Source organism: Jaculus jaculus, chromosome 7, assembly GCF_020740685.1.
Source record: "Jaculus jaculus isolate mJacJac1 chromosome 7, mJacJac1.mat.Y.cur, whole genome shotgun sequence".
In the NCBI taxonomy this organism is placed as follows: Eukaryota; Metazoa; Chordata; class Mammalia; order Rodentia; family Dipodidae; genus Jaculus; species Jaculus jaculus.
Window position 1 is genome coordinate 137,010,004 of NC_059108.1, and position 20,269 is coordinate 137,030,272.

Consider the following 20,269-nt stretch of genomic DNA (forward strand, 5'->3'; position numbering starts at 1 on the left):
AAGCGGGCGGACCGGGCGGCTGGAGCTGCAGCCGGTGGCGGCAGCGGAGGCGCTCGGGGCGGCGGCCGGTGGTGGTTTCCCTGCTTGGCGCGGGGTGGGGAGCGGGCAACGCCCCCCAGACCCCTGAAGGGTCGTGGCTATATATATATGTATATATATATATATATATGTATTTTTTTTTTCTTAAGGCGATTCCCGAGGCTTTTTTAAAAAAAATTTTTTTAGCTCCCGGAAGAGTCCCCCCCTTTTCCTAGTCTGACCGCTCCTCCCCTACTCCCTCAGGATCGGTTTTGTTGAAAAATCTTTTTTTTTTTTTTTTTTTTGCCCCAAATCTTGCTGTGACTTGGGTCAACCCTCCAGGTCCTTTTTTTTTTTTTTTAATTTTTTTGTTTCTCCTTCCCCTCCCACTTTTTTTTCTTTCTTTTTCTTTTTTTTCTCTTGTTTGTGTTGTGTGTGGAAATGGCGAACTCGGCAAATACAAACACCGTGGTAAGGACGTGGTTCGGTGGCCGGCGGGGGCTTCGTACGAGGCGGCAAGCAACGGCCGGCGGCGCGGGCGGGGGCGGGGGCGGACGGCGTCTTTCGGCCTCGGTCCTCCTGCGCCAGCCCGCGCGGCCGCTGCTTCCCGCCTCGGGCGGCCCGGGTCAGGGGGCCGGGCAGGGGGGCGCCGACGGCCGGCGGCGGGGGTGGCGCGGGGTGGGGGGAAGAGGGAGGCGTGCGCCGGGGCCGCTGCGGGAGACGAGAGAGGGCGGGCGGGCGAGCGAGCGAGCGAGCGAGCGAGAGTCGCCGCGACCCCGGAGTGGGGCCCCGTCCCTGGCTCGGCGCGGCTCCCGAGCGGCCGCGGAACCCTCAAAAGCGTGCCTGGGCCATTGGGCGAATCCCCAAGACCCGCGGCCATGCCCTCGGATGCGGAGGAAGGCCGCTGGCGAGCTGGGGGCTTCCTTTAGAGCTTCGTGGTGGTGCTTGGAGAACCTTCACTTGGGGCCATTTTTTTATTTTTAATCCTTCTATTACCAGAGGAAAAAAAAAAAAAAAAGACGAAGGTTGAAAAGCATTTCATCTCGGTTTCTCCCAGATGGGTAAAATGGCGAAGGGGAAGCAACCCCCCCTCCCCCAGATTATCTTCGACTAGCAAAAGCACCGAAACAAACAAACAAAAAAAGAAAAACCCAGCCTACAGTGCTCAAAAGTGTCCCCGCTTTCGCCTTGGAAATTTGCCTCCTGCTCCCCGCTTGTCCTTTTTTGCGATCACGTAGGTTTGCAAAAAGCAGTCACATATCCTTTTCAATCACCAACGCCATGGCATCACTAGGCCACCCAACTCTCTCCTTTTTTCTCGTGACACTTAAAAACAACAACAACAACAACGAAAACAAAAACCCACACGGTGGTGCCCGGTCCCGACCGCCGAGCCCGTCCCGGGGCGCCGCGGCCCGATCCATCATGGCTGCGGCCTCCGCGTCCCTCAGCCTTGTGGTCCTCCTCCCTTTGGCTGCCCTGTTTATATAGAGCCATTGCCGCTCTCTAATATAGACTCTGCCAGGATGGGAAGGTGCTTTTCAGGCCTACGTCACCGCCTCTCCATTTAAACACCAGATCCGGCTTTAAATAGTGAGCGCTGCGGAGCGCGGGGCTGGGAGCTGGGAGCTGCGTGCTCCGGAGACGGGCGCCTGCGGAGCTCGCTGCAGCTTTGCTCCCCAAGTCCAGTCCCAACCGACCTGGGGGGCTGCTGCCACACACCCAAGTTCCTCTTTTTTTTTTTTTTTTTTTTAAAGCTGCTGCACCTAGGATTTGCTTGCATTGTTTGGTAGGAGAATTAGGCCTGATTTGCCATCTCTCTCTTTTTTTTGACTATTTAGATTTTTCATTTTAAATGAGACGATTTGATGCGCCTCCTCCTCCGTTGGAAGGTGCCAGCATCATTCTCGCATTTTTTTTAAATGCTTTGTTTATAAAATGTTAGTTGCCAGGGGACTTGAGTATGGTAGTGTTTTGTTCAGGTGTTCAAGAAATGTTAGAACTAAAGCTGCCATGGTTTCATTTGCGTGTTCCTGGATTGCATCATTTAGGCATGAAGAGTTTTCCAAGAAGTAAAGTGACAGAAGCTTCCTTATGGGATCATCTGTCCATTGTGTATTTATGTGTAGGGGAAATGTCAGAAAAATGAGTCGCAGAACAAACTGTATCTTAAGAAATTAAAATTCTTCAGTGGTACTGTTTTCTTGGTCCAGTATGATCCAGTTAATGTGTCAACTTTGCTCCAGAGACCAAGTGTTAAAGGAAGCTTGCTCACTTGATACTGGCCACTTAAGGCCTTCTCATGTACCAGTATCAAAGTTGGGAATACTGTATTTTTTTGAAAGGAAAAACCTAAATTATGTAGTGTATAACCTAATAAAAGACAAAAACTGGCTGAAATGCAGCTTAGACTTTTAAGCAATGATTTGGAAGTTGCTTCTTGTTATTTAAAAATGGTATTTTCAGAGCTTTACAAATTGTAAACAGTTTTGCTAATTCTGTATGGTTATTCTTTGTGGAGTCAGCATTTCCCTTCAGCTGTACTGCTGCTGAATGGGTTAAATTATTCTGGTTGTATGTGCTTTGTGAAGTCTGCATTACCCACCTTTCTTAAGCCATACAGCTGCTGAATGGGTTAAATGTTCAAGTTGTCTCTCATTAAGATACAAAAAGCAAAATCTTAAGACATGATTCATTAAACAGTACCAGAAGACAGATTTTTACCTAAGTGTCAATCTCTAAGCAAAAGGTTTTTAGGGTAATAGGTTTCAGAATTTTCAATAATATCCAGTATGTTTGAAAATTTATATATACATTGTTAATTTAAGATTTATCTGACCAGTTTAAAATTACATTGCCTGTATACAGCTTAGTGATAGCTTGAAGGTGCAGACAAATCGAGGAGAAAAGCAAGTTTGGTGATTTTTAGATTTCAGTATTCATTATTAGGTTGATGGTCATTGCCAGACAGGTGCCTGTTGGACAAAAAGTCCAAGAATTACTGGCTGGGATTCAACAGTGATGAAATCAAGCATGGGATAGTAGGAACCAGACATAACCAGAAAAAAATATTAAGTATCATGTTAGCTGTTTTGACTACAGCTTAGAAAATTATAACTGGAAATTGTACGGACCTTATATGCATAAGGAACTTTTGTTTATGAACTGTATTACATAGTCTTAATAAAATATGGGCTCATTTTCTGGATAGTGAGTATAAATGATGTCTATTATAATAACCTTGCCTTTCCTTTAAGGTCTGTATTTTGAAATGAGTTTTAGTTAGTTGGCAAATTGACCTTTTTTGGGGGGGTTTTGTTTTAAAGGTCAGGTCTCATTCTAGCCCAGGCTGACGTGGAATTTACTATGTATATACTCAGGCTGGCTTCAGTTCACAGCGATCTTCTTACCTCTGCCTCCTGAGTGCTAGGATTAAAGGTGTTTCAGCACTATTGTATTTTAAATTTGTTTGAATATCTGAAAGCCTGTAAAACTTTTTAACTTGTTGAAAACTCTTTTATTCTTTTTTTTAAAGCCTAAATTATATAGATCTGTGATTGAAGATGTTATTAATGATGTGAGAGATATCTTCCTGGATGAAGGAGTAGATGAACAAATCTTGATGGAACTAAAAACTGTGAGTTTGTCTCCTGTTTTAGTACTTACATCCTTCTCCCCACAAAACTTCCCTCTTGCCACAAAACTTCCCTCTTGCCAATAGCGAGTCAGTGACTTTTTAGTAGGATAAGTATTTGACTTTATGTAAGGAGATACCATGGTTTAGTGAAGGGTGCTGGGTATTGTGTGTGTGTGTGTGTGTGTGTGTGTGTGTGTAAATGTATTTTATTTATTTATTTGAGAAAGAGGGCGAGAGAATGGGCACACCAGGGTCTCCAGCCACTGCAAAGGCTGCCTTGTGTGTCTGGTTTACATGGGTCCTGGAGAATTGAACTCAGATCCTTTGGCCTTGCAGGCAAATGCCTTAACCACTAAGCCATCTCTCCAGCCCATGTGTGTTTTTTTAAAAAGGTAAGTTCTCAGTATAGCCCAGGCTGGCCTTGGTCTCTGGGTAATCCTTCTACCTCAGTCTCTTGAGTACTGGCACTAAGGGTGAGAGCCACCAAGCCTGGTGGGTGTTGGTGTTTTATAGGTCTTTTGTTGTTGTAATTGTGGTTGGTTGGTTGTTTTGTTTTGCTGGGTAGGTCCTCACTCTAGCCTGGGCTGTCTTGGAACTCACTGTCGTCTGAGGGTGGCCTCAAACGCAGAGGTCCTCTTACCTCTTCCTCCCAAGTGCTGTGCTAGGATTAAAGGCACAATGGTATACCACCACACCCGGTGCACTTAACTCTTTTTTTTGTTGTTTGTTTTTTAAGATAGGTTTTCACTCTAGCCCAGGCTGACCTGGAATCCACTATGTAGTCTTAGGGTGGCCTTGAACTCACTGCCATCCTCCTGCCTCTCTGCCTCCTGAGTGCTGGGATTAAAGGTGTGTGCTACCATGCCCTGCTACATTTAACTTTTTAAAAATGTTCTTATTTTATGTATATTCTAAAAGTGTGTTTTAAGTGATAGGGTTTAGACATGTGCTTGAGAAAAGAATTTCAGGTATTTGGAACAAAACTTATGTGAGCCAAATATTAGGTGAAAATATATTTTTACATTGGAAGATGGTCTTCTCTGTCTTGGATTTATGCAAAACTAATTAGATTTCGTTTGGGTATAGTGGCCCTTGCTTTGAATCTCAGCACTTGGGAGGCAGAAGTTGTAGGAACATTGTGAGTTTCAGGGCTGCCTAAGCTAGGGTGAGGCCCTATGTGGAAAATAAACAAAGCAAAATAAAACCAAAAAAAATTAGCTTTTAAATTTGTATTTCTATTTTCCTGATGTTGTGATGACTCATGAGATTGTGGCACATTCTTTTGCTCGGTGATTAGAAGAGTGATTTCCCCAGGTTGGCTAAGTACCAGGCCTGCAAAACTGACTTGTCACTCTTTCTACTAAAAATTGTTTCTTGTAAGAAAAGTCAAGTCACAGCTCCAGTGCATGGTGCTTTCCCTTGACATGTCTGTTCACGTGTAGCAGAATTGTTTACATAGACTTTCTATTCTGATGAACTTAGTATTTTAAGAAAACATGTGTTAATTTAGGGTTCTGTAATGAAGTGTGAAAGAGTTGCGTAGTTAACTGGCCTTTGTGTTAGTGCATATTGTTGGGAAATGCACTTGATCAGCAAGCAAGATATGGTAACAGCTTGTACTCCAGCACTGTGAAAGGTTCGTGGCTATACAGCTTCAGGTTCCTAATTTCTGAACTTGTAAGAAAACATCATATAAAGTGCCCTTTGCTTTACCCTCTGCATAGCTGCAGGATAGTGGATTTGCCTCATGTGCTTCACGAGGACAACTGAGTACATTCAAAGGTGGAGTCCCAGAACCCAGCTGTTTGCGTTTTGCTTTTAAGTCATTTCTATCTGTTTTTTGCAGTACAGTGAATTGAACCTAGGACTCTACACATGCTAGATAAGAGCTCCAACTCCTGCTTTTATTTCTGAAGGAACTAGTAAATCTTTTTTTTCTTTTTTCTTTCTGGTTTTTCAAGGTAGAGTCTCCCTCTGGCTCAGGCTGTCTTCTCAGGGTGGCCTCGAAATCACAGCAATCTTCCTTCCTCTGCCCCTCAGGTACTGGGATTAAAGGCTACACCACCATGCTCAGCGTTAGTATATCTTTTAACATCTTTTTTGGTTTTGTTTTTTGGGGTAGGGCCTCACTGGCTCAGGCTGACCTGGAAGTCACTATGTAGTCTCAGGTTGGCCTTGAACTCACAGTAATCCTCCTACCTTTGCCCCAAAGATACATGCCACCATGTCTGACTAATATTTTAAAGCCTTTATCATTACAATTATTGTAAATATCTCAAGAGAATACACAAACATAAACTTCTTTGAGGGTCTCAGTAAGTTTTTTTTTGTAATATTTACTTATGCGCGCATGCGCACATGCATGCTTGTGTATGTGCAGGTGCACCAGGGTCTCCTGTCACTGCAAATGAATGTCATACACATAGGCACTTTTTGTGTGTGGGTTAACATGGGTGTTGGGGAATTGAACCTGGGTGGGCAGCCTTAGCAAGTGCCTTTAGCTGCTGAGCTATCTCCTCAGCCCTCAGTAAGTTTTGAAAAGAGATAAACAGTTCTAGATAAACAGTCCTGAGATCAAGAAGTTTTAGTACTGTGGGTTTAGAAATTAGATATGAGCCCTGTCCAGCAGGCTTTGTAATTAGGCACCTTTTACAGCTGAGTCGTCTTTCCAGCCCCTAGCAGCTTATTTTAAATATAACAAATCTCACCTTTATTGTGGCAATGAAATAAGTTTTAGTGTGTGGTGGTTCGAATGAGGTCCCTCAGATTGTCTCTCTCTCTCTTTTTTTTTTTTTCAAGGTAGGGTCTCGCTCTGGCCCAGGTTGATATTGAATTTTACTATGTAGTCTCTGGGTGGTCTTGAACTCACAGTAATTCTCCTACCTCTGCCTCCCTAGTGCTAGGATTAAAGGTGTGTGCCACCATACCCGTCTCAGCCAGTACTCCTAACACTGATCACACACTGATGCCTTCTGCCCTCCCTCTCTCTTTCTGTCTAATGTGTGTATGCATACGTGTGTATGAATGTTGTATGAGCAGGTGCATGCACACACGTGTGTGGAGGGCAGAGGACACCCTTGAGTACACTGCTCACTTCTTTTTGAGTCTCTTACTGGCATGGAGGTCATTAATTTGGCTAGACTGGCTAGCCAGAGAGGTGCAGAGATCTTTCTTCCTGCTTCCTAAGCATAGTTGAGATTACAAGCCTGCTACTGTGACCTGATCAAACACAGGTCCTCATGCTTGCAAGTGCTTTACTGACTGAACTATCTCTGCAGCGTCCAGTCTCCAAATGAAGCTTCTTCAGCTAGAAATGATTCTGAAAACCCTGATGATACCTGCCTCTAGCTTAGGTGTTTCTGCCTTGGCACTGTTGATATTTTGGATTAATTGTTGTCAGGACTGTGCTATGGTGGGGTTTTAACAATATATATGACTTCTGCCCACTAGATGCCAGTATCACCTTTCATTGTGGTCAGAAATGTCTCCAGACATTGCCAAAACTCCGTAGGGAAGTAGTACTTGAGTACCACTGTCAAAATGTACTATAGGTAAGGACTTGGATTGTACATTGGACAATCACTACCTGCTTTCCACCAAATTTGCTCGTGAGGGAAGCTGGGTTTTCCTAGCATGTTTAGGTATGCCCTGAAATGTAGTTAAGTGTTTTAAGCAGGACCTAGATGGTTTGTGAAATAAGAGAATCATTGAGAATTCCTAGCCAAGCATACTGTGAGAAAACAGGTTAATTTTTATAGATTTGAAAGTAAGTGAGATCATTGTCCTTTGACAAGGATACTTATTTAGCTTGTAGGTGATATTGATGTAACCATAGGCCTTTGATTCCCTGTGATACTCAACAAGGAAGGCACCACCGTTATAACTAGATCTTGGCTTGGTGAAATGGTTCTAAGAGTCGCTCATGTGTTTGAACAGTACTTCAATAGTTTAGAGACAGAAGAGTAGATTAGAGTCGGAGGTAGGGGAGGTGAGTGAGGTGTGTTTAGGGTACAGACTTAAGAGACAGCAACCACCTCTCGGATGTTGGAGTTCAACTTACTGGGCACCTTTATTGTTGTTTGGTTTTTTGCAGTAGGGTCTGCTCTGGCCCAGGTTGACCTGGAATTCTTTGTGTATTCTCAGGATGGCCTTGAACTCAGGATGATCCTGTTACCTCAGCCTCCCAAGTGCTGGGATATTTATTTACTCCTGGGGAGGGGGGGGGAGGGGGAGGAAGATTCAGGCAGAATTGGCATGTCAGTGCCTCTTGGCCCCTGCAAACAAATGTCAGATGCATGCACCACCTTGTGGGTACTGCGGACTCACACCTGGGTCTTTAGGCTTTGCGGGCAAGCGCCTTAACCAAACAGCCATCCCTCCAGCCCTATGGGAATCTTTTTCTTTTTCTTTTCTTTTTCTTTTTCTTTTTCTTTTTCTTTTTCTTTTTCTTTTTCTTTTTCTTTTTCTTTTTCTTTTTCTTTTTTTCTGAGATAGGGTTTCACTGTAGCTCAGGCTGACCTGGAATTCACTTGAATTCACAGTGATCCTCCTATCTCTGCCTTCTGAGTGCTGGGATTAAAGGTGTGCACAACCATGCCTGGTTCATCCTATAGAAATCTTTTATTTTTGTTTTTTTGAGGTTGGGTTTCACTCTAGCCCAGGCTGACCTGGAATTCACCATGTAATCTCAGGGTGGCCTCGAACTCATGGCGATCCTCCTACCGAGTGCTGGGATTAAAGGCGTGCGCCACCACGCCCGGCTTAGAAATCTTTTAAATGATACAAGTACTTAGTACCCAGAGTTCCATAAACTTACCTATAATATCTGATGTAATGTAAACAATACATAAATACAGTGTTGAGGCAATAATGACTACATGCTCAGTTCAGATATAATCAATCCCCCCTTCCTTGTCCCATCTCCTCTTTCCCTACTATACCACTGCCCCATGACTTCTCCTTTCATATCTTAGGTGTGCTGGGGCTCTCTCCAAGCTTAATTTTAAAAAGGTGGTGTTTTATGGTACTGGGCATTTCATCTAGGGCCTCAATGTGCTAGCTCTGCCACTGAGCTATGTCTTCACATATTCCCCCCCCTCCCCCTCCCTCCCCCCAAGCCACCTTCCTTAAAGCCTTTTCTTTCCATCTCATGGATCCCTTTCTAAGAACTAGATTGATCATATGAGAGAGAATATACAATATTTCTTTCTGAGCCTGGGTTACCTCACTTCATGTTTTCCAGCTGTACTCATTTTCCTGCAGATTTCGTGATTTTTTTTTTTCTGGGCAACATTACATTGTGTATATGTACCATTTTCACCATCCACTCATTCATCTAGTCTGAATCCATTTCCTTATAAAAAGGGTTACAGGGCTGGAGAGATGGCTTAGTGGTTAAGCGCTTGCCTGTGAAGCCTAAGGACCCCGGTTCGAGGCTCGGTTCCCCAGGACCCACGTTAGCCAGATGCACAAGGGGGCGCACGCGTCTGGAGTTCGTTTGCAGAGGCTGGAAGCCCTGGCGCGCCCATTCTCTCTCTCTCCCTCTATCTGTCTTTCTGTGTCTGTCGCTCTCAAATAAATAAATAAATAATTTAAAAAAATGTTTAAAAAGGATTACAATAAACTTGGATGTACAGGTATCTCTAGTACAATGTAGAGTTGTTTGGGTTTATGATCAAGTGGGTCAGCTGGGAAATATGCAATAGATCTGTTTTTCATTTTGAAGCCTCCACACTGGTTTTCATAGAGTTTGGACCAGTCTGTACTCTCACAAACAGTGATTAAGGGTTCCTCGTTCCCCTGCATCCTGACCAACGTGTTTTCTATATGGTAGCCGTTCTCAGTGGGTAAAATGGAATCTCAGTAGTTTTAAAATGAATTTTTCTGATGGGTGTCTTGAGCACAATAATTTTTAGTTATTAATATGTTTAGGTAAAGTATAATTATATACATGTCATTCATTTTAGGAACAGGGATGAGTTTTCTCTTGTCAGTTTTAGACACCTCGGAAAAGATTGCTGAAGTCAAGATGTGAGAAACAACAGGTACTTACTGTTGAAAAGGGAGTCGTCGCTATAAAAGGTGAAGCTGATTGTGGTGGCTCATTTTTTAAAAAGATTATTTGCAAGCAGAGAGATGGAGAGAGAGAGAGAGAGACTTTGTAGTCAAGCACCTTAACCACCGAGCAATTTCTCCAGCCCTCAGTGTTACTGGTTTGTTTTGTTTTGTTTTTCGAGGTAGGGTCTCACTCAGGCTGACCTGGAATTCACTATATACTCTCAGGCTGGCCCCCAACTCAGGCAAACCACCTGTTCTCTGCCTCCCAAGGGCTGGGATTAAAGGTGTGTACCACCATGCCCGGCTTTCAGTGTTACATTTTTTAAAGTTTTTATTTATTTATTTGCAAGCAGACAGAGACAGATAGAGGATGGGCCACCAGGGCCTTGAGCTGCTGCAAATGAACTCCTGATGCATGCGCAACTTTGTGAATTTGGCTTTTTTTTTGTTCATTATTTATTTATTTATTTATTTGAGAGAGAGAGACAGAGTGAGAAAGGCAGATAGACAGAGAGAGAGGGAGAGGGAGAGAGGGAGAGAATGGGCGCGCCAGGGCCTCCAGCTGCTTCAAACAAGCTCCATATGCGTGCTCCCCCTTGTGCATCTGGCTAACGTGGGTCCTGGGGAATTGAGCCTTGAACCTGGGGTCCTTAGGCTTCATAGGCAAGCGCTTAACCACTAAGCCATCTCTCCAGCCCAGTCTGGCTTTATGTGGGTACTGGGGAATTGAGCCTGGGTCACTAGGCTTTGTAGGCAAGTGCCTTCACTGTGGAGACATTTCTTCAGCTCTCAATGTTACTATTTTTTTATTTATTTTTATTTTTTTTCAAGGTAGGGTCTCACTCTAGCCCAGGCTGACCTGGAATTCACTATGGAGTCTCAGGGTGGCCTTGAACTCATGGCGATCCTCCTACCTCTGCCTCCCGAGTGCTGGGATTAAAGGTGTGCGCCACCACGCCCGGCTTTCAATGTTATTTTTAACAGTTGGTAGTTAAAACAGAATTCTTGTTGGTGGGGTCTGGTGGAAACAGGCTGACCTGGAACTCACTTTGTTGCCCTAATTGATCTCAAACTCAGTAAGATCTTTCTATTTTAGTTCCTCCCTTCTTGGTTATAGATGCAAGCTACCACTCTGAGCTCAATATGTGTCTTAACTTTTTAAAAAAATATTTATTTTATTTTTATTTGTTTGAGAGAGTGAGAGAAGGTGGGGGGTAGAGAATGGGCATGCTAGGGCCTCCAGCCACTCAAACTAACTCTATACGCATGTGTCACCTTGTGCATTTGGTCAACTTGGGTCCTGGGGAATTGAACCTGGTCCTTTGGCTTTGCAGAAAAGTGCCTTCACTGCTAAGCCATCCCTCCAGCCCTGTTTTTAACATTTTTATTGACAGCTTCTGTAATTATAGACAATGAACTGTGATCATTCCTTCCCCACCCCCACCTTCCCCCTCACAAATCCACTGTTCATCATATCTCCTCCCCCTCTCAATTAGTCTGTCTTGTAGTTTGATACCATTTTTTTTCTCCTATTATGAAGATCTGTGTAAGTGGTTTCAGGCACTGCAAGGTCATGGATATCCAGGCCATTTTGTTTCTGGAAGATTGCATTGTAAGCAGTCCTACCCTTCCTTTGGCTCTTAAATTCTTTCTGTCACCTCTTCTGCAATGGACCTGGAATCTTGGAAGGTATGGTAGAGATGTCTCAGTGCTGAATACTCCACTGTCATTTCTTAGCCTTTTGGTGACTTTTGAGTCATCCCAGTGGTCATCACTATCTGAAAAGAGAGCCTTCTCTAGTTAGAAGTGAGAGTAGCATTAGTATATGGGTATAAACATTAAGAAAGTGCTTACAAGGTAATTTGGTGAGCAAAATATATGCATTTAGCCGGACAACAGCAGGTGTTACTTCTTAAGGCTCATGACCTCCCCACCATAGGCTTTTGACTAGGTTTTCAGTACCAGGCATGTATTCCTCCCATGGAACAGGCCTTTAGTCCAATTAGAGAGCGGTTGGTTTCCCCTGTAACAGACATGCCACTGTTGTACCAGTTGGCACATTTGGCATGGCTGGCTGATGTTAGGACTTGCCATGTTTACTGTTGTTTATCACTGTTGATAATGTCTCTCTCCCATAGGGCTGCATGCAGCTCAGTATTTTTATAAAGTTAAAATAGCATAAAATGAAATTGAGAACTACACACTTTTATTTGTTTGTTTATTTATTTTTTTAATTTGGTTTTTCAAGGTAGGGTCTTGCTGTAGCCCAGGATGACCTGTAATTCACTATGTAGTCTCAGGCTGTCCTTGAAAGCATAGCAATCCTGGCTCTGTTTCTGAGTGAGTGGTAGGATTAAAGGCATGCCACTACACCTGGATAAACTACATGCTTTGAATTAATTCAATTCAGATTTTACATATTTGATAAGCTAATGCTTAGTACTTATGTGGTGCTACTTTTGCATTTCTCACGTTGCCTAAAATAATAATATCATGCCTGCTAAATACTCACTCATAGCGGGCTATACCAACTGCCACAGAACTTTGGAAAATGTACGATTGTGTGTCATGCTGACCAGTAAATACCTTTTCCATGTAGTAGGCAAACACCAGGAATGTTGTAGTTCTGTACATTTTCTGAGGGATGCTTGTATAATACAATACTCCTGCCCAACATGATAGTAGTATTTGTATAGAATCTATAATTCCAGGGCTGTAGAGATGGCTTAGTGGTTAAGGCACTTGCCTGCAAAGCCAAAGGACCCAGGTTCAATTTCCCAGGACCCAATAAGCCAGATGTACAATGGGGCGCATGCATCTGAAGTTCGTTTGCAGTGGGTAGAGGCCCCATTCTCTATCCCCTCCCTCTCTCCCTCCCTCCCTCCCTCCCTCCCTCCCTCCCTCCCTCCCTCTCTCTCTCTCTCTCTGCTTGCAAATAAATAAAATAAAAAATTAAAAGAAAACCCATAATTCCATTAACTTTTTTTCCCCAGGCTTAAAAAAATTTAATGCTAAATGGCTGGTAAATTTTTTAAAAGTTTATTTGTTTGAGAGAAAGAAGCAGAGAGAGAGAGATTGGGCGTGCCAGGGCCTCCAGCCAGTGCAGTCAAACTCCAGGGCATGTAGGGAATCATAGCTGGAAAAGGTAAGACTCAAAATAGTAAGTTAAAAGGAAATTTCTCTAATATGACCAAGTAGTGACTGCTTTTCTTTGAGGTCATGTGATTTTGACATTGGCCTCCTTTTAGGAACCGAGAACGCTCACTATAAGGATGGAGTAGTCTAAGGTTAACACTACAAGTAGTAGTGTGTAACTAGTTCAGTTGTAAGAAAACACAGTGAAAGTTCCAACATTTGCTACTGGTAACATTGGCTATACTGAGGTCTTTTGAGAGAGGGTGATTATCTAGGATGCTCATTGAAGTGTAGGGTTTGGATTCTTTTGCTCCAGAGTCTGGCTTAGTAGGAGTTGTAGAATGGGACCAAGGAATCTGCTTTTGTAAATAAATATGCTTGTCTCCCCTGATCCATGACTTTCCTTTAAAAACTGTTTTTTTTTTAATTTATTTGAGAGAGAGAGAGAGAAAATATGGGCACAGCATGGCTTCTAGCCACTGCAAATGAACTCCAAATGCATGCATCACCTTGTGTATCTGGTTATGTGGTTACTTTATCTGGGGAATGGAACCTGGATCCTTAGGCTTCATAGGCAAGTGCCTTAGCCTCTAAGCCATTTTTCCAGCCTGGTGCTTTATCTCATGTTTGCTGGGCAAGGACTCTACTCTAAGCCCCTTATTGTGGTAGATTCTGACTCTTGGGTCTACACATTTTATGTAATTATTAGTATTTGTCATTTTTACAGAGGTTTCATTGGAATGATAGGTCCACATTGCATTGGGTAGACCAATGGAAGGTAATTAAAGGGAAGCAATAAATTTAGAAAACTGAGGGGTTGTTGATATGGCTCAGTATCAGAGTGTGTACTTAGTAACTAGGGTCAATCCTCAGTGTCTCCCCCACCCCCCCATTAGAAAGGTTTGTGTGGGGCACTGCCAGGCACAGGCTGGAGCCTTCAGGAGAGGGGACTGAGCTTCCAGGCATGGCTGAGGATCCCCAGGCTACAGGAGATTGCTCCTTCTCCAAGCCCAGCACACCTGAATTTAGGCTTTGCCATAGCTCTGTGACCTTTGGCCAGTTGGCTAGGAAACTCCTTATCAGTTGGCAGCCTTCACACAGTCCTGGGACCCTCTGCAGATCACCTGACTTTGTACGTACTGGAAAGAACATCCCTAGGCACAGGCTAGCAACATTTAAACCCACTAATCTCCTTAAGACCCTTCCCCCTGCCTCAGATGCTTATAAACCCATTTCCCTGATAATAAACTGAGAGAGCTGTTCAACAATCTCTCGGAAGTGATTCTCTTGGCACACGCTCACCCACCCCATTGCCTATGCACCTTGGTTTGGGGTGGGGGGTCCACGGCTGGGCCCTGGAGGACACAGGAACCTATAGGTTCGGTTTAGAAAACAATTTCTTATGGTGCTAATTAATAGTATTTTATTTTCACCTTTTTTTTTTTTGTGGCAGGGGTGTGTTCGAAGTTGGGTCTCTCTCTAGCCCAGGCTGACATAGTCTGTAGTCTCAGACTGGTTGCGAACTCATAGCTGTCCTCCTACCTCTTCCTCCCATGTGCTGGGATAAAGGTGTCCACCATCACACCTGGCTCACCTTATTTTTGACTCACAAGAAGCTAGATTTTAGTTTGGGGCTGGAAAAGGGAGCAAGAGAGGCTGGGTAAGTGGCATATTTGAGAAACTATGCGTCATAAGTTAATCATAGTGTAATAAAGTCTTATTGTCAGGCAAGCACCTATTTTGAAACGTTCTGTTCTTGGGCTCACTTTCCTCGGATGAGCCACTTACAGTTTGCTTAGACAATAGTACTTTGTTTTTGTGGGAAGAAACAAGTTGTTTTTCATCTAGCATCTCTAGAAGCCTACATTTGTTAGTTTAGGAATAATCTAAATCTATTTTTCTTCTTTTTAGATGAGGAAAATAGGAAAGAAAGGTAAATGCTATGGTCACAATAGTAGCTCAGTCAGGATCAACTGGTTTCCTGATTTGTGGTGTAATGCTCTGTTACACAATTAGTGCCACTAATACAATAGTAATGACAGTTAATGTAGATCACTGACTATATAATATATAATCTTTAGCTTTACAACAGCCAGGAGTAGATAACTGTTACCATTTCATAAGTATAGATTTCAAGCATTTCTGAATATTGGGCTTCCCAGGGGAATGGTTTTGCCATGAAATTTTTTTTGTTTACTTAGGAAGCTGATAAAAAGGAGCTGGGCTGTTACTAGCATGTAAACGCAAGTCTAGATGGGGGAAGGGTGGAGAGTAACACGGCTAGGAGCTTCATTCAGAGCAGGTCTCACAGCAGCTTGCAGAGAGTTGGGCAGTATCTCAAGAGCAGGTCCTAGAAGGAAAACAGCGCGTAGATTCTGGTGTGTAGTGAGCCTTTGTTTTGTTTGCTTTGTTTGCTCTGTTTGCTTTGTTTGTGTTTTCAGGAATGCCAACTTTCTGGGTCATTTCTTGGGGGTTGATGAGTAACATTGAAGAGGTAGGAAGGAAATATGTTAGGGAGAAGGCTGAAAGAGTTGCATATATCTTTTTTCATATCGAGTGCCCCTAATATGAAAGGTTTGTAACCCAGAAGTATACATCCATCTCTCAGACACTATATGTATATAATATGAACATAAATGAACTTCACCATGTATATGCACACACTTATATATGTGTTGCAGTCAGGTTCGCATTGCTGGTAGAAATCACCCAACCAAGAGCAGCTTGTGGGAAAAAGGTTTATTTTGGGTTACAGGCTCAAGGGGAAGCTCCATGGTGGCAGGAAAAATGATGGCATGAGCAGAGGGTGGGCATCACCCCCTGGCCAACATAAGGTGGACCATAGCAACAGGAGAGTGTGCCAAACACTGGCGAGGGGAAACAGACTATAACACTCATAAGCCCACTTCCCACAACACACTCCCTCCAGGAGGCGTTAATTCCCAAATGTTCAGCTAGGAATCTAACATTCAGAACACCTAAGTTTATGGGGGACACCTAAATCAAACTACCATAGTATGTGTAATATACCCTGAAGGTAATTTAATACAACACTTTGATAATTTTGTGCATAGAACAAAGAATCTTGTGGAATTTTCCACTTGTCATAGTTTAGTACTCAGCAAATTCCATATCTTGAAGGAATTCAGATTTTAAATATATGGGTTAAGTATGCCTAACTATAGAAATGACTAAGCAGAAAGTGATTGTCAATTCTTGGCATAATGTACGAAGGGGAAAATTCCCAGAGATGTAGAGCACGGGAAAGACCTGTAAGGTTGTTCAGCACTACTTTTTTTTTCTCATTATGCAGGGTTAGATAGGGGTTACCTCCCTTTTTTTCATTCTTCTAATTAAGGAGAGAGGGAGTTTTGTTCTGGACACTGCTGTTTAAGAGACAGGAGGTCAGGTGTTGGGGAGATTTTCATAAAAAGAGTTTAATACTGGTTTTGGTATTACAAAAGAAAATCTGTTGTCTAAAATACTACTTATGTGAAATTCTGCTAAAATCTGCCAACCTAGGAATTAAAGCAAGTCATTGGAGATAAGAAAAGTCTTCAGTGCTGTGAAGTAGCAAAGATGAGCTTTGTTTTGCTTACACTTTGGGAAGGATTATAGACTGTATTTTTTGTGGTTTATAATTTCTTTTGTATGTTGTTATAATTTCTTTTTCGTTTGTATTTACAAACAGCTAAGAACTGTCTTGTCCATATAAGTTTCTTTTTGTCTGGTTTTCTCTGAGGTGTCTTTAATGTTTTTGTTTAGTTATGGGAGAGTAAACTCATGCAGTCCAGGGCAGTAGACGGATTTCATTCAGAAGAGCAGCAGCTCTTACTGCAAGTTCAGCAGCAGCATCAAGCGCAGCCGCAGCACCACCACCACCACCAGCAGCAGCAGCAGGCTCAACCTCAGCAAACAGTACCTCAGCCCGCACAGGCCCCGCAGGTCCTTATTCCTGCATCACAGCAAGGTGAGACCAGTTGGCTTTGTTTTTCTGCTGTGGTTTAGAAGTTAAACTTGTGTTTTTAAAAAATACTCTTTTTCTCTGTGTTTTTTGGATCAGAGGTGCTTGGTTTAAAAGAAAAACAACAACAAAAAAATTGCTTTTGTTTTCCTTTTCCCTTGCTATGGTTTGTGTGGTGTCTGTAAAAACTTCCTTTTTTTTTTTAAGGAATGAGAGATAGCTCCATAAATCTTACAGAGGAAAGTTGTGTCAGTTTGAAAAGGATTATGGGTCAGTTCCTAAAATAACACAGCTCCATAGAGGTTCATTCACTGTGGGCTCCATTATTGTGGATAAGTAGTTACCAGGTTTCTTTATGACACATGTTCCTTGATTTTGTTTTTTAGTTGTATAGCTTAAATGCCTGAGGTTTTTTGTTTTTTTTTTTTGAGGTAAGGTCTCACTCTAGCTAGGCTGAGCTGGAATTCACTATATATTTTCAGGGTGACCTCAAACTCACAGCGATCCTTCTACCTCTGCCTACCAGGGCAGGGATTAAAGGTGTGGGCCATCTGGAATTCACTATGTAGTCTCAGAGTGGCCTCAAACTCACAGCGATCCTTCTACCTCAGCCTCCCAAGTGCTGGTATCAAAGGTGTGTGCCACCTCACCTGACTGGAGAAATTTTTAACTGTGGTAGTTTGAAAATTCAATCTGTTTTTTTGTTTTGTTTTGTTTTGTTTTGTTTTTAGGTAGGGTTTCACGCTAGCCAAGGCTAACCTGGAATTCACTCTCTAGTCTCAGGGTGGCCTTGAACTCATGGTGATACTCCTGGCTCTGCCTCTTGAGTGCTGGGATTAAAGGTGTACACCACCATGCCCGGCCCAATCCCAGTTTTTTTTTTTTTTTAATATTTTTAATTAATTTATTTATTTGAGAGCGACAGAAACAGAGAGAAAGACAGATAGAGGGAGAGAGAGAGAATGGGTGCACCAGGGCTTCCAGCCTCTGCAAACGAACTCCAGATGCGTGCGCCCCCTTGTGCATCTGGCTAACGTGGGACCTGGGGAACCGAGCCTCGAACCAGGGTCCTTAGGCTTCACAGGCAAGCGCTTAACTGCTAAGCCATCTCTCCAGCCCCCAATCCCAGTTTTTACAAGTGGAGAATGTGTATAAAATATGGCTCAATTTATATGTTTGATTTAAAGAAAAAAAAAATCAAATCTTTATATAACTATTTTCACAGTGCTTTGCAGTATGCAAGTTATTTATAGATACTGTCTCATTAACTTCATTTAATTACTCTCCCCTCCTTTTTGAGAGTGTTGTAAAATAGTGCTTAGCTCCATTTCATCGTTGAGGGAAACCTGAAAAGGCTATGAATCTTCTGTTGTTTGAGACATGGTTTCACTAACAAGTTGTGTTCAGCTCATTGTGTAGCCCAGCCTCCTCTTGAACTTAAGGTGATCTGCCCACCTCAGGCTCCCTGTCATTGCTGGGATCACAAACATGAGCTGTCACACCCAGCCTAAGGTCTGAGAGTCTTGACCCATTATATACAGCATGTGTTTTTTTTTTTCCTGACAAATTCTATTTCTTTTCTTCTTTTATTTTTATTTATTTATTTATTTGACAGAAAGAGGGAGAGAGAGAATAGGCATGCCAGGGCCCTCCAGCCACTGCAAATGAATTCCAGACATGTGTGCCCCTTGTGCATCTGGCTAATGTGGGTTCTGGGGAATCAAACCTGGGTCCTTTGGTTTGCGGGCAAATGCCTTAACCGCTAAGCCATCTATGTCTCCAGCCCTATTTCTTGGGAATTCTAATTGAACAAACCTTAACTAGTTGTTACTACTAGAGGGGGTGTATCAGACAGCTTCAGGTTCACTGAGATGAACTTCCAGACCAGGCAGAGTTATGGAGGAAGGGATATTTATTGAAGCTTACAGATACAGAAGTTCCATAAATGGCAGAAGAAGCTGGCCTGCCTTCTCAGGACCAAGCAGAGGGAGAGAAGCACCAGCCCAAAAGCCAAAAGCCACAGCACATTTCAGGAACTCCTGCTAGGCACATTTTGCATATCTTTAGATTGAAATCTGAAACCCACTGCCACACTTTAAGATCCACCCAGTGACACTGCCTCCAGCCAGGTGGCTGTAGATGCAAACTACAAACAATAAAGAACTGAATGTATTGGGGGCCAATTCAAACTACCACAAATGGAGAGTGAAAATAAATGGAATTTTTTTTTTTTTCGAGGTAGGGTTTCACTCTAGTCTGACCTGGTATGTACTCTCAGCGTGGCCTTGAACTCATGGTGATCCTCCTACCTCTGCCTTCTAAGTGCTGGGATTAAAGGCGTGCACCACCATGCCTGGCTCTGGAAATGTATTTTGAGGTAACCATTTAGCAACCCAATTGAGTCATGATGGAGTGTTATATAAGATATAAAACCAATAGTGAGGTATAGTAGGGAAGATCTATTTGGATTGGTTTTCTTTTATAGCTAGTCTTTTCTTTTTAACCTATTTTAAGTCTATCTTGTTTCAAATAATCTTGTCCTTTTCACCTGCATTGATGACTGTTCTTCCTATTGCCTTTAGGCCTAGCACTAGGATTTTAGGTCATCATAAATTAAAATTTGATTTTCCTTACTCAGAGATTATTAGCATAATGGAATTATCTGTATATTCTCTGACATTTGTGGAGTCAAACAATTCCTTTTGCATTTCTGCCATTGTTTCTGACTTTTCATATTTTTACTTGAGAGAGAGAATGGGCACGCCAGGGGCCTCCTACCACTGCAACAAACTCCAGATGCATGTGCCACTTTGTGAGTTTGGTTTACATGGGTCCTGGGGAATTGAACCTGGGTCCCTAATCACTAAGCCATCTCTCCAGCCCTAATTTTTTTTTCTTTTTTCTTTTTTTTTTGGTTTTTCAAGGTAGGGTTTCACTTTAGTCCAGGCTAGTCTTAGGGTGGCTTGAATTCACAGTGATCCTCCTACCTCTGCCTCCCAAGTGCTGGGATTAAAGGCATGTGCCACCACACCTGGCTCCTAATTTGTATTTTTTAAACAGTTAATTAAAGCAGTATAGTATCTCAAGTTAGGGGAAAAGGACTATATAGATTTAAAAAGTAGTTACAACTTTGAGTTTCTTCTTAATAGTCACAGCATGTTACTTTGTATCAGTAAAGTAGTTAATGCTGAGTTAGTAAGGCAAGACTTAATTTATGCTTGGAAATTTCCAGTTTATCTGAGTGTACAGAAATGTTTTTGTTTAACTGTTGGCATCTCATTATTCCATGTTTCTCAATTCCCTGGTCTCTTTCTAGATATTATCACTTATATGGTTTTAGTAATGTTTTTCAGTACATGGTGAGTGTATTAAAGCTTTTGGTTTCCATGGTAATAGTTTGAGAGTATTTTAATACATAAAATGTGAAAAAGCATGAAAAAGTACCCTGCGTTTACATA

At 42.6% G+C, this 20,269-nt stretch overlaps 1 protein-coding gene and 1 non-coding gene across 4 annotated transcripts in view; both read left to right on the forward strand.

Annotated features, from left to right (window-relative positions):
- The first annotated feature begins 228 nt into the window (after positions 1 to 228).
- The window catches only part of Gtf2a1 (general transcription factor IIA subunit 1), a 39,433-nt gene continuing 19,392 nt past the window's right edge, over positions 229 to 20,269 (forward strand). Inside the window, exons 1-3 of one of the 3 annotated variants that reach the window (XR_006638130.1) lie at positions 229 to 489; positions 3,554 to 3,655; positions 16,613 to 16,817. Coding sequence is in view for 2 of the 3 variants with exons in the window: in XM_045154604.1 (XP_045010539.1) it covers positions 460 to 489; positions 3,554 to 3,655; positions 16,613 to 16,817 (337 nt within the window). In the remaining variant the exon portion in view is untranslated. Of the gene's footprint in view, positions 490 to 1,788; positions 1,808 to 3,553; positions 3,656 to 16,612; positions 16,818 to 20,269 lie in introns of those variants that run through there. The other 2 variants (XM_045154604.1, XM_045154605.1) reach the window with 2 other exon arrangements.
- LOC123462659 lies at positions 19,366 to 19,509 on the forward strand. Its single transcript, XR_006638441.1, has one exon. It is a non-coding gene; the product is annotated as a small nucleolar RNA SNORA79 (small nucleolar RNA).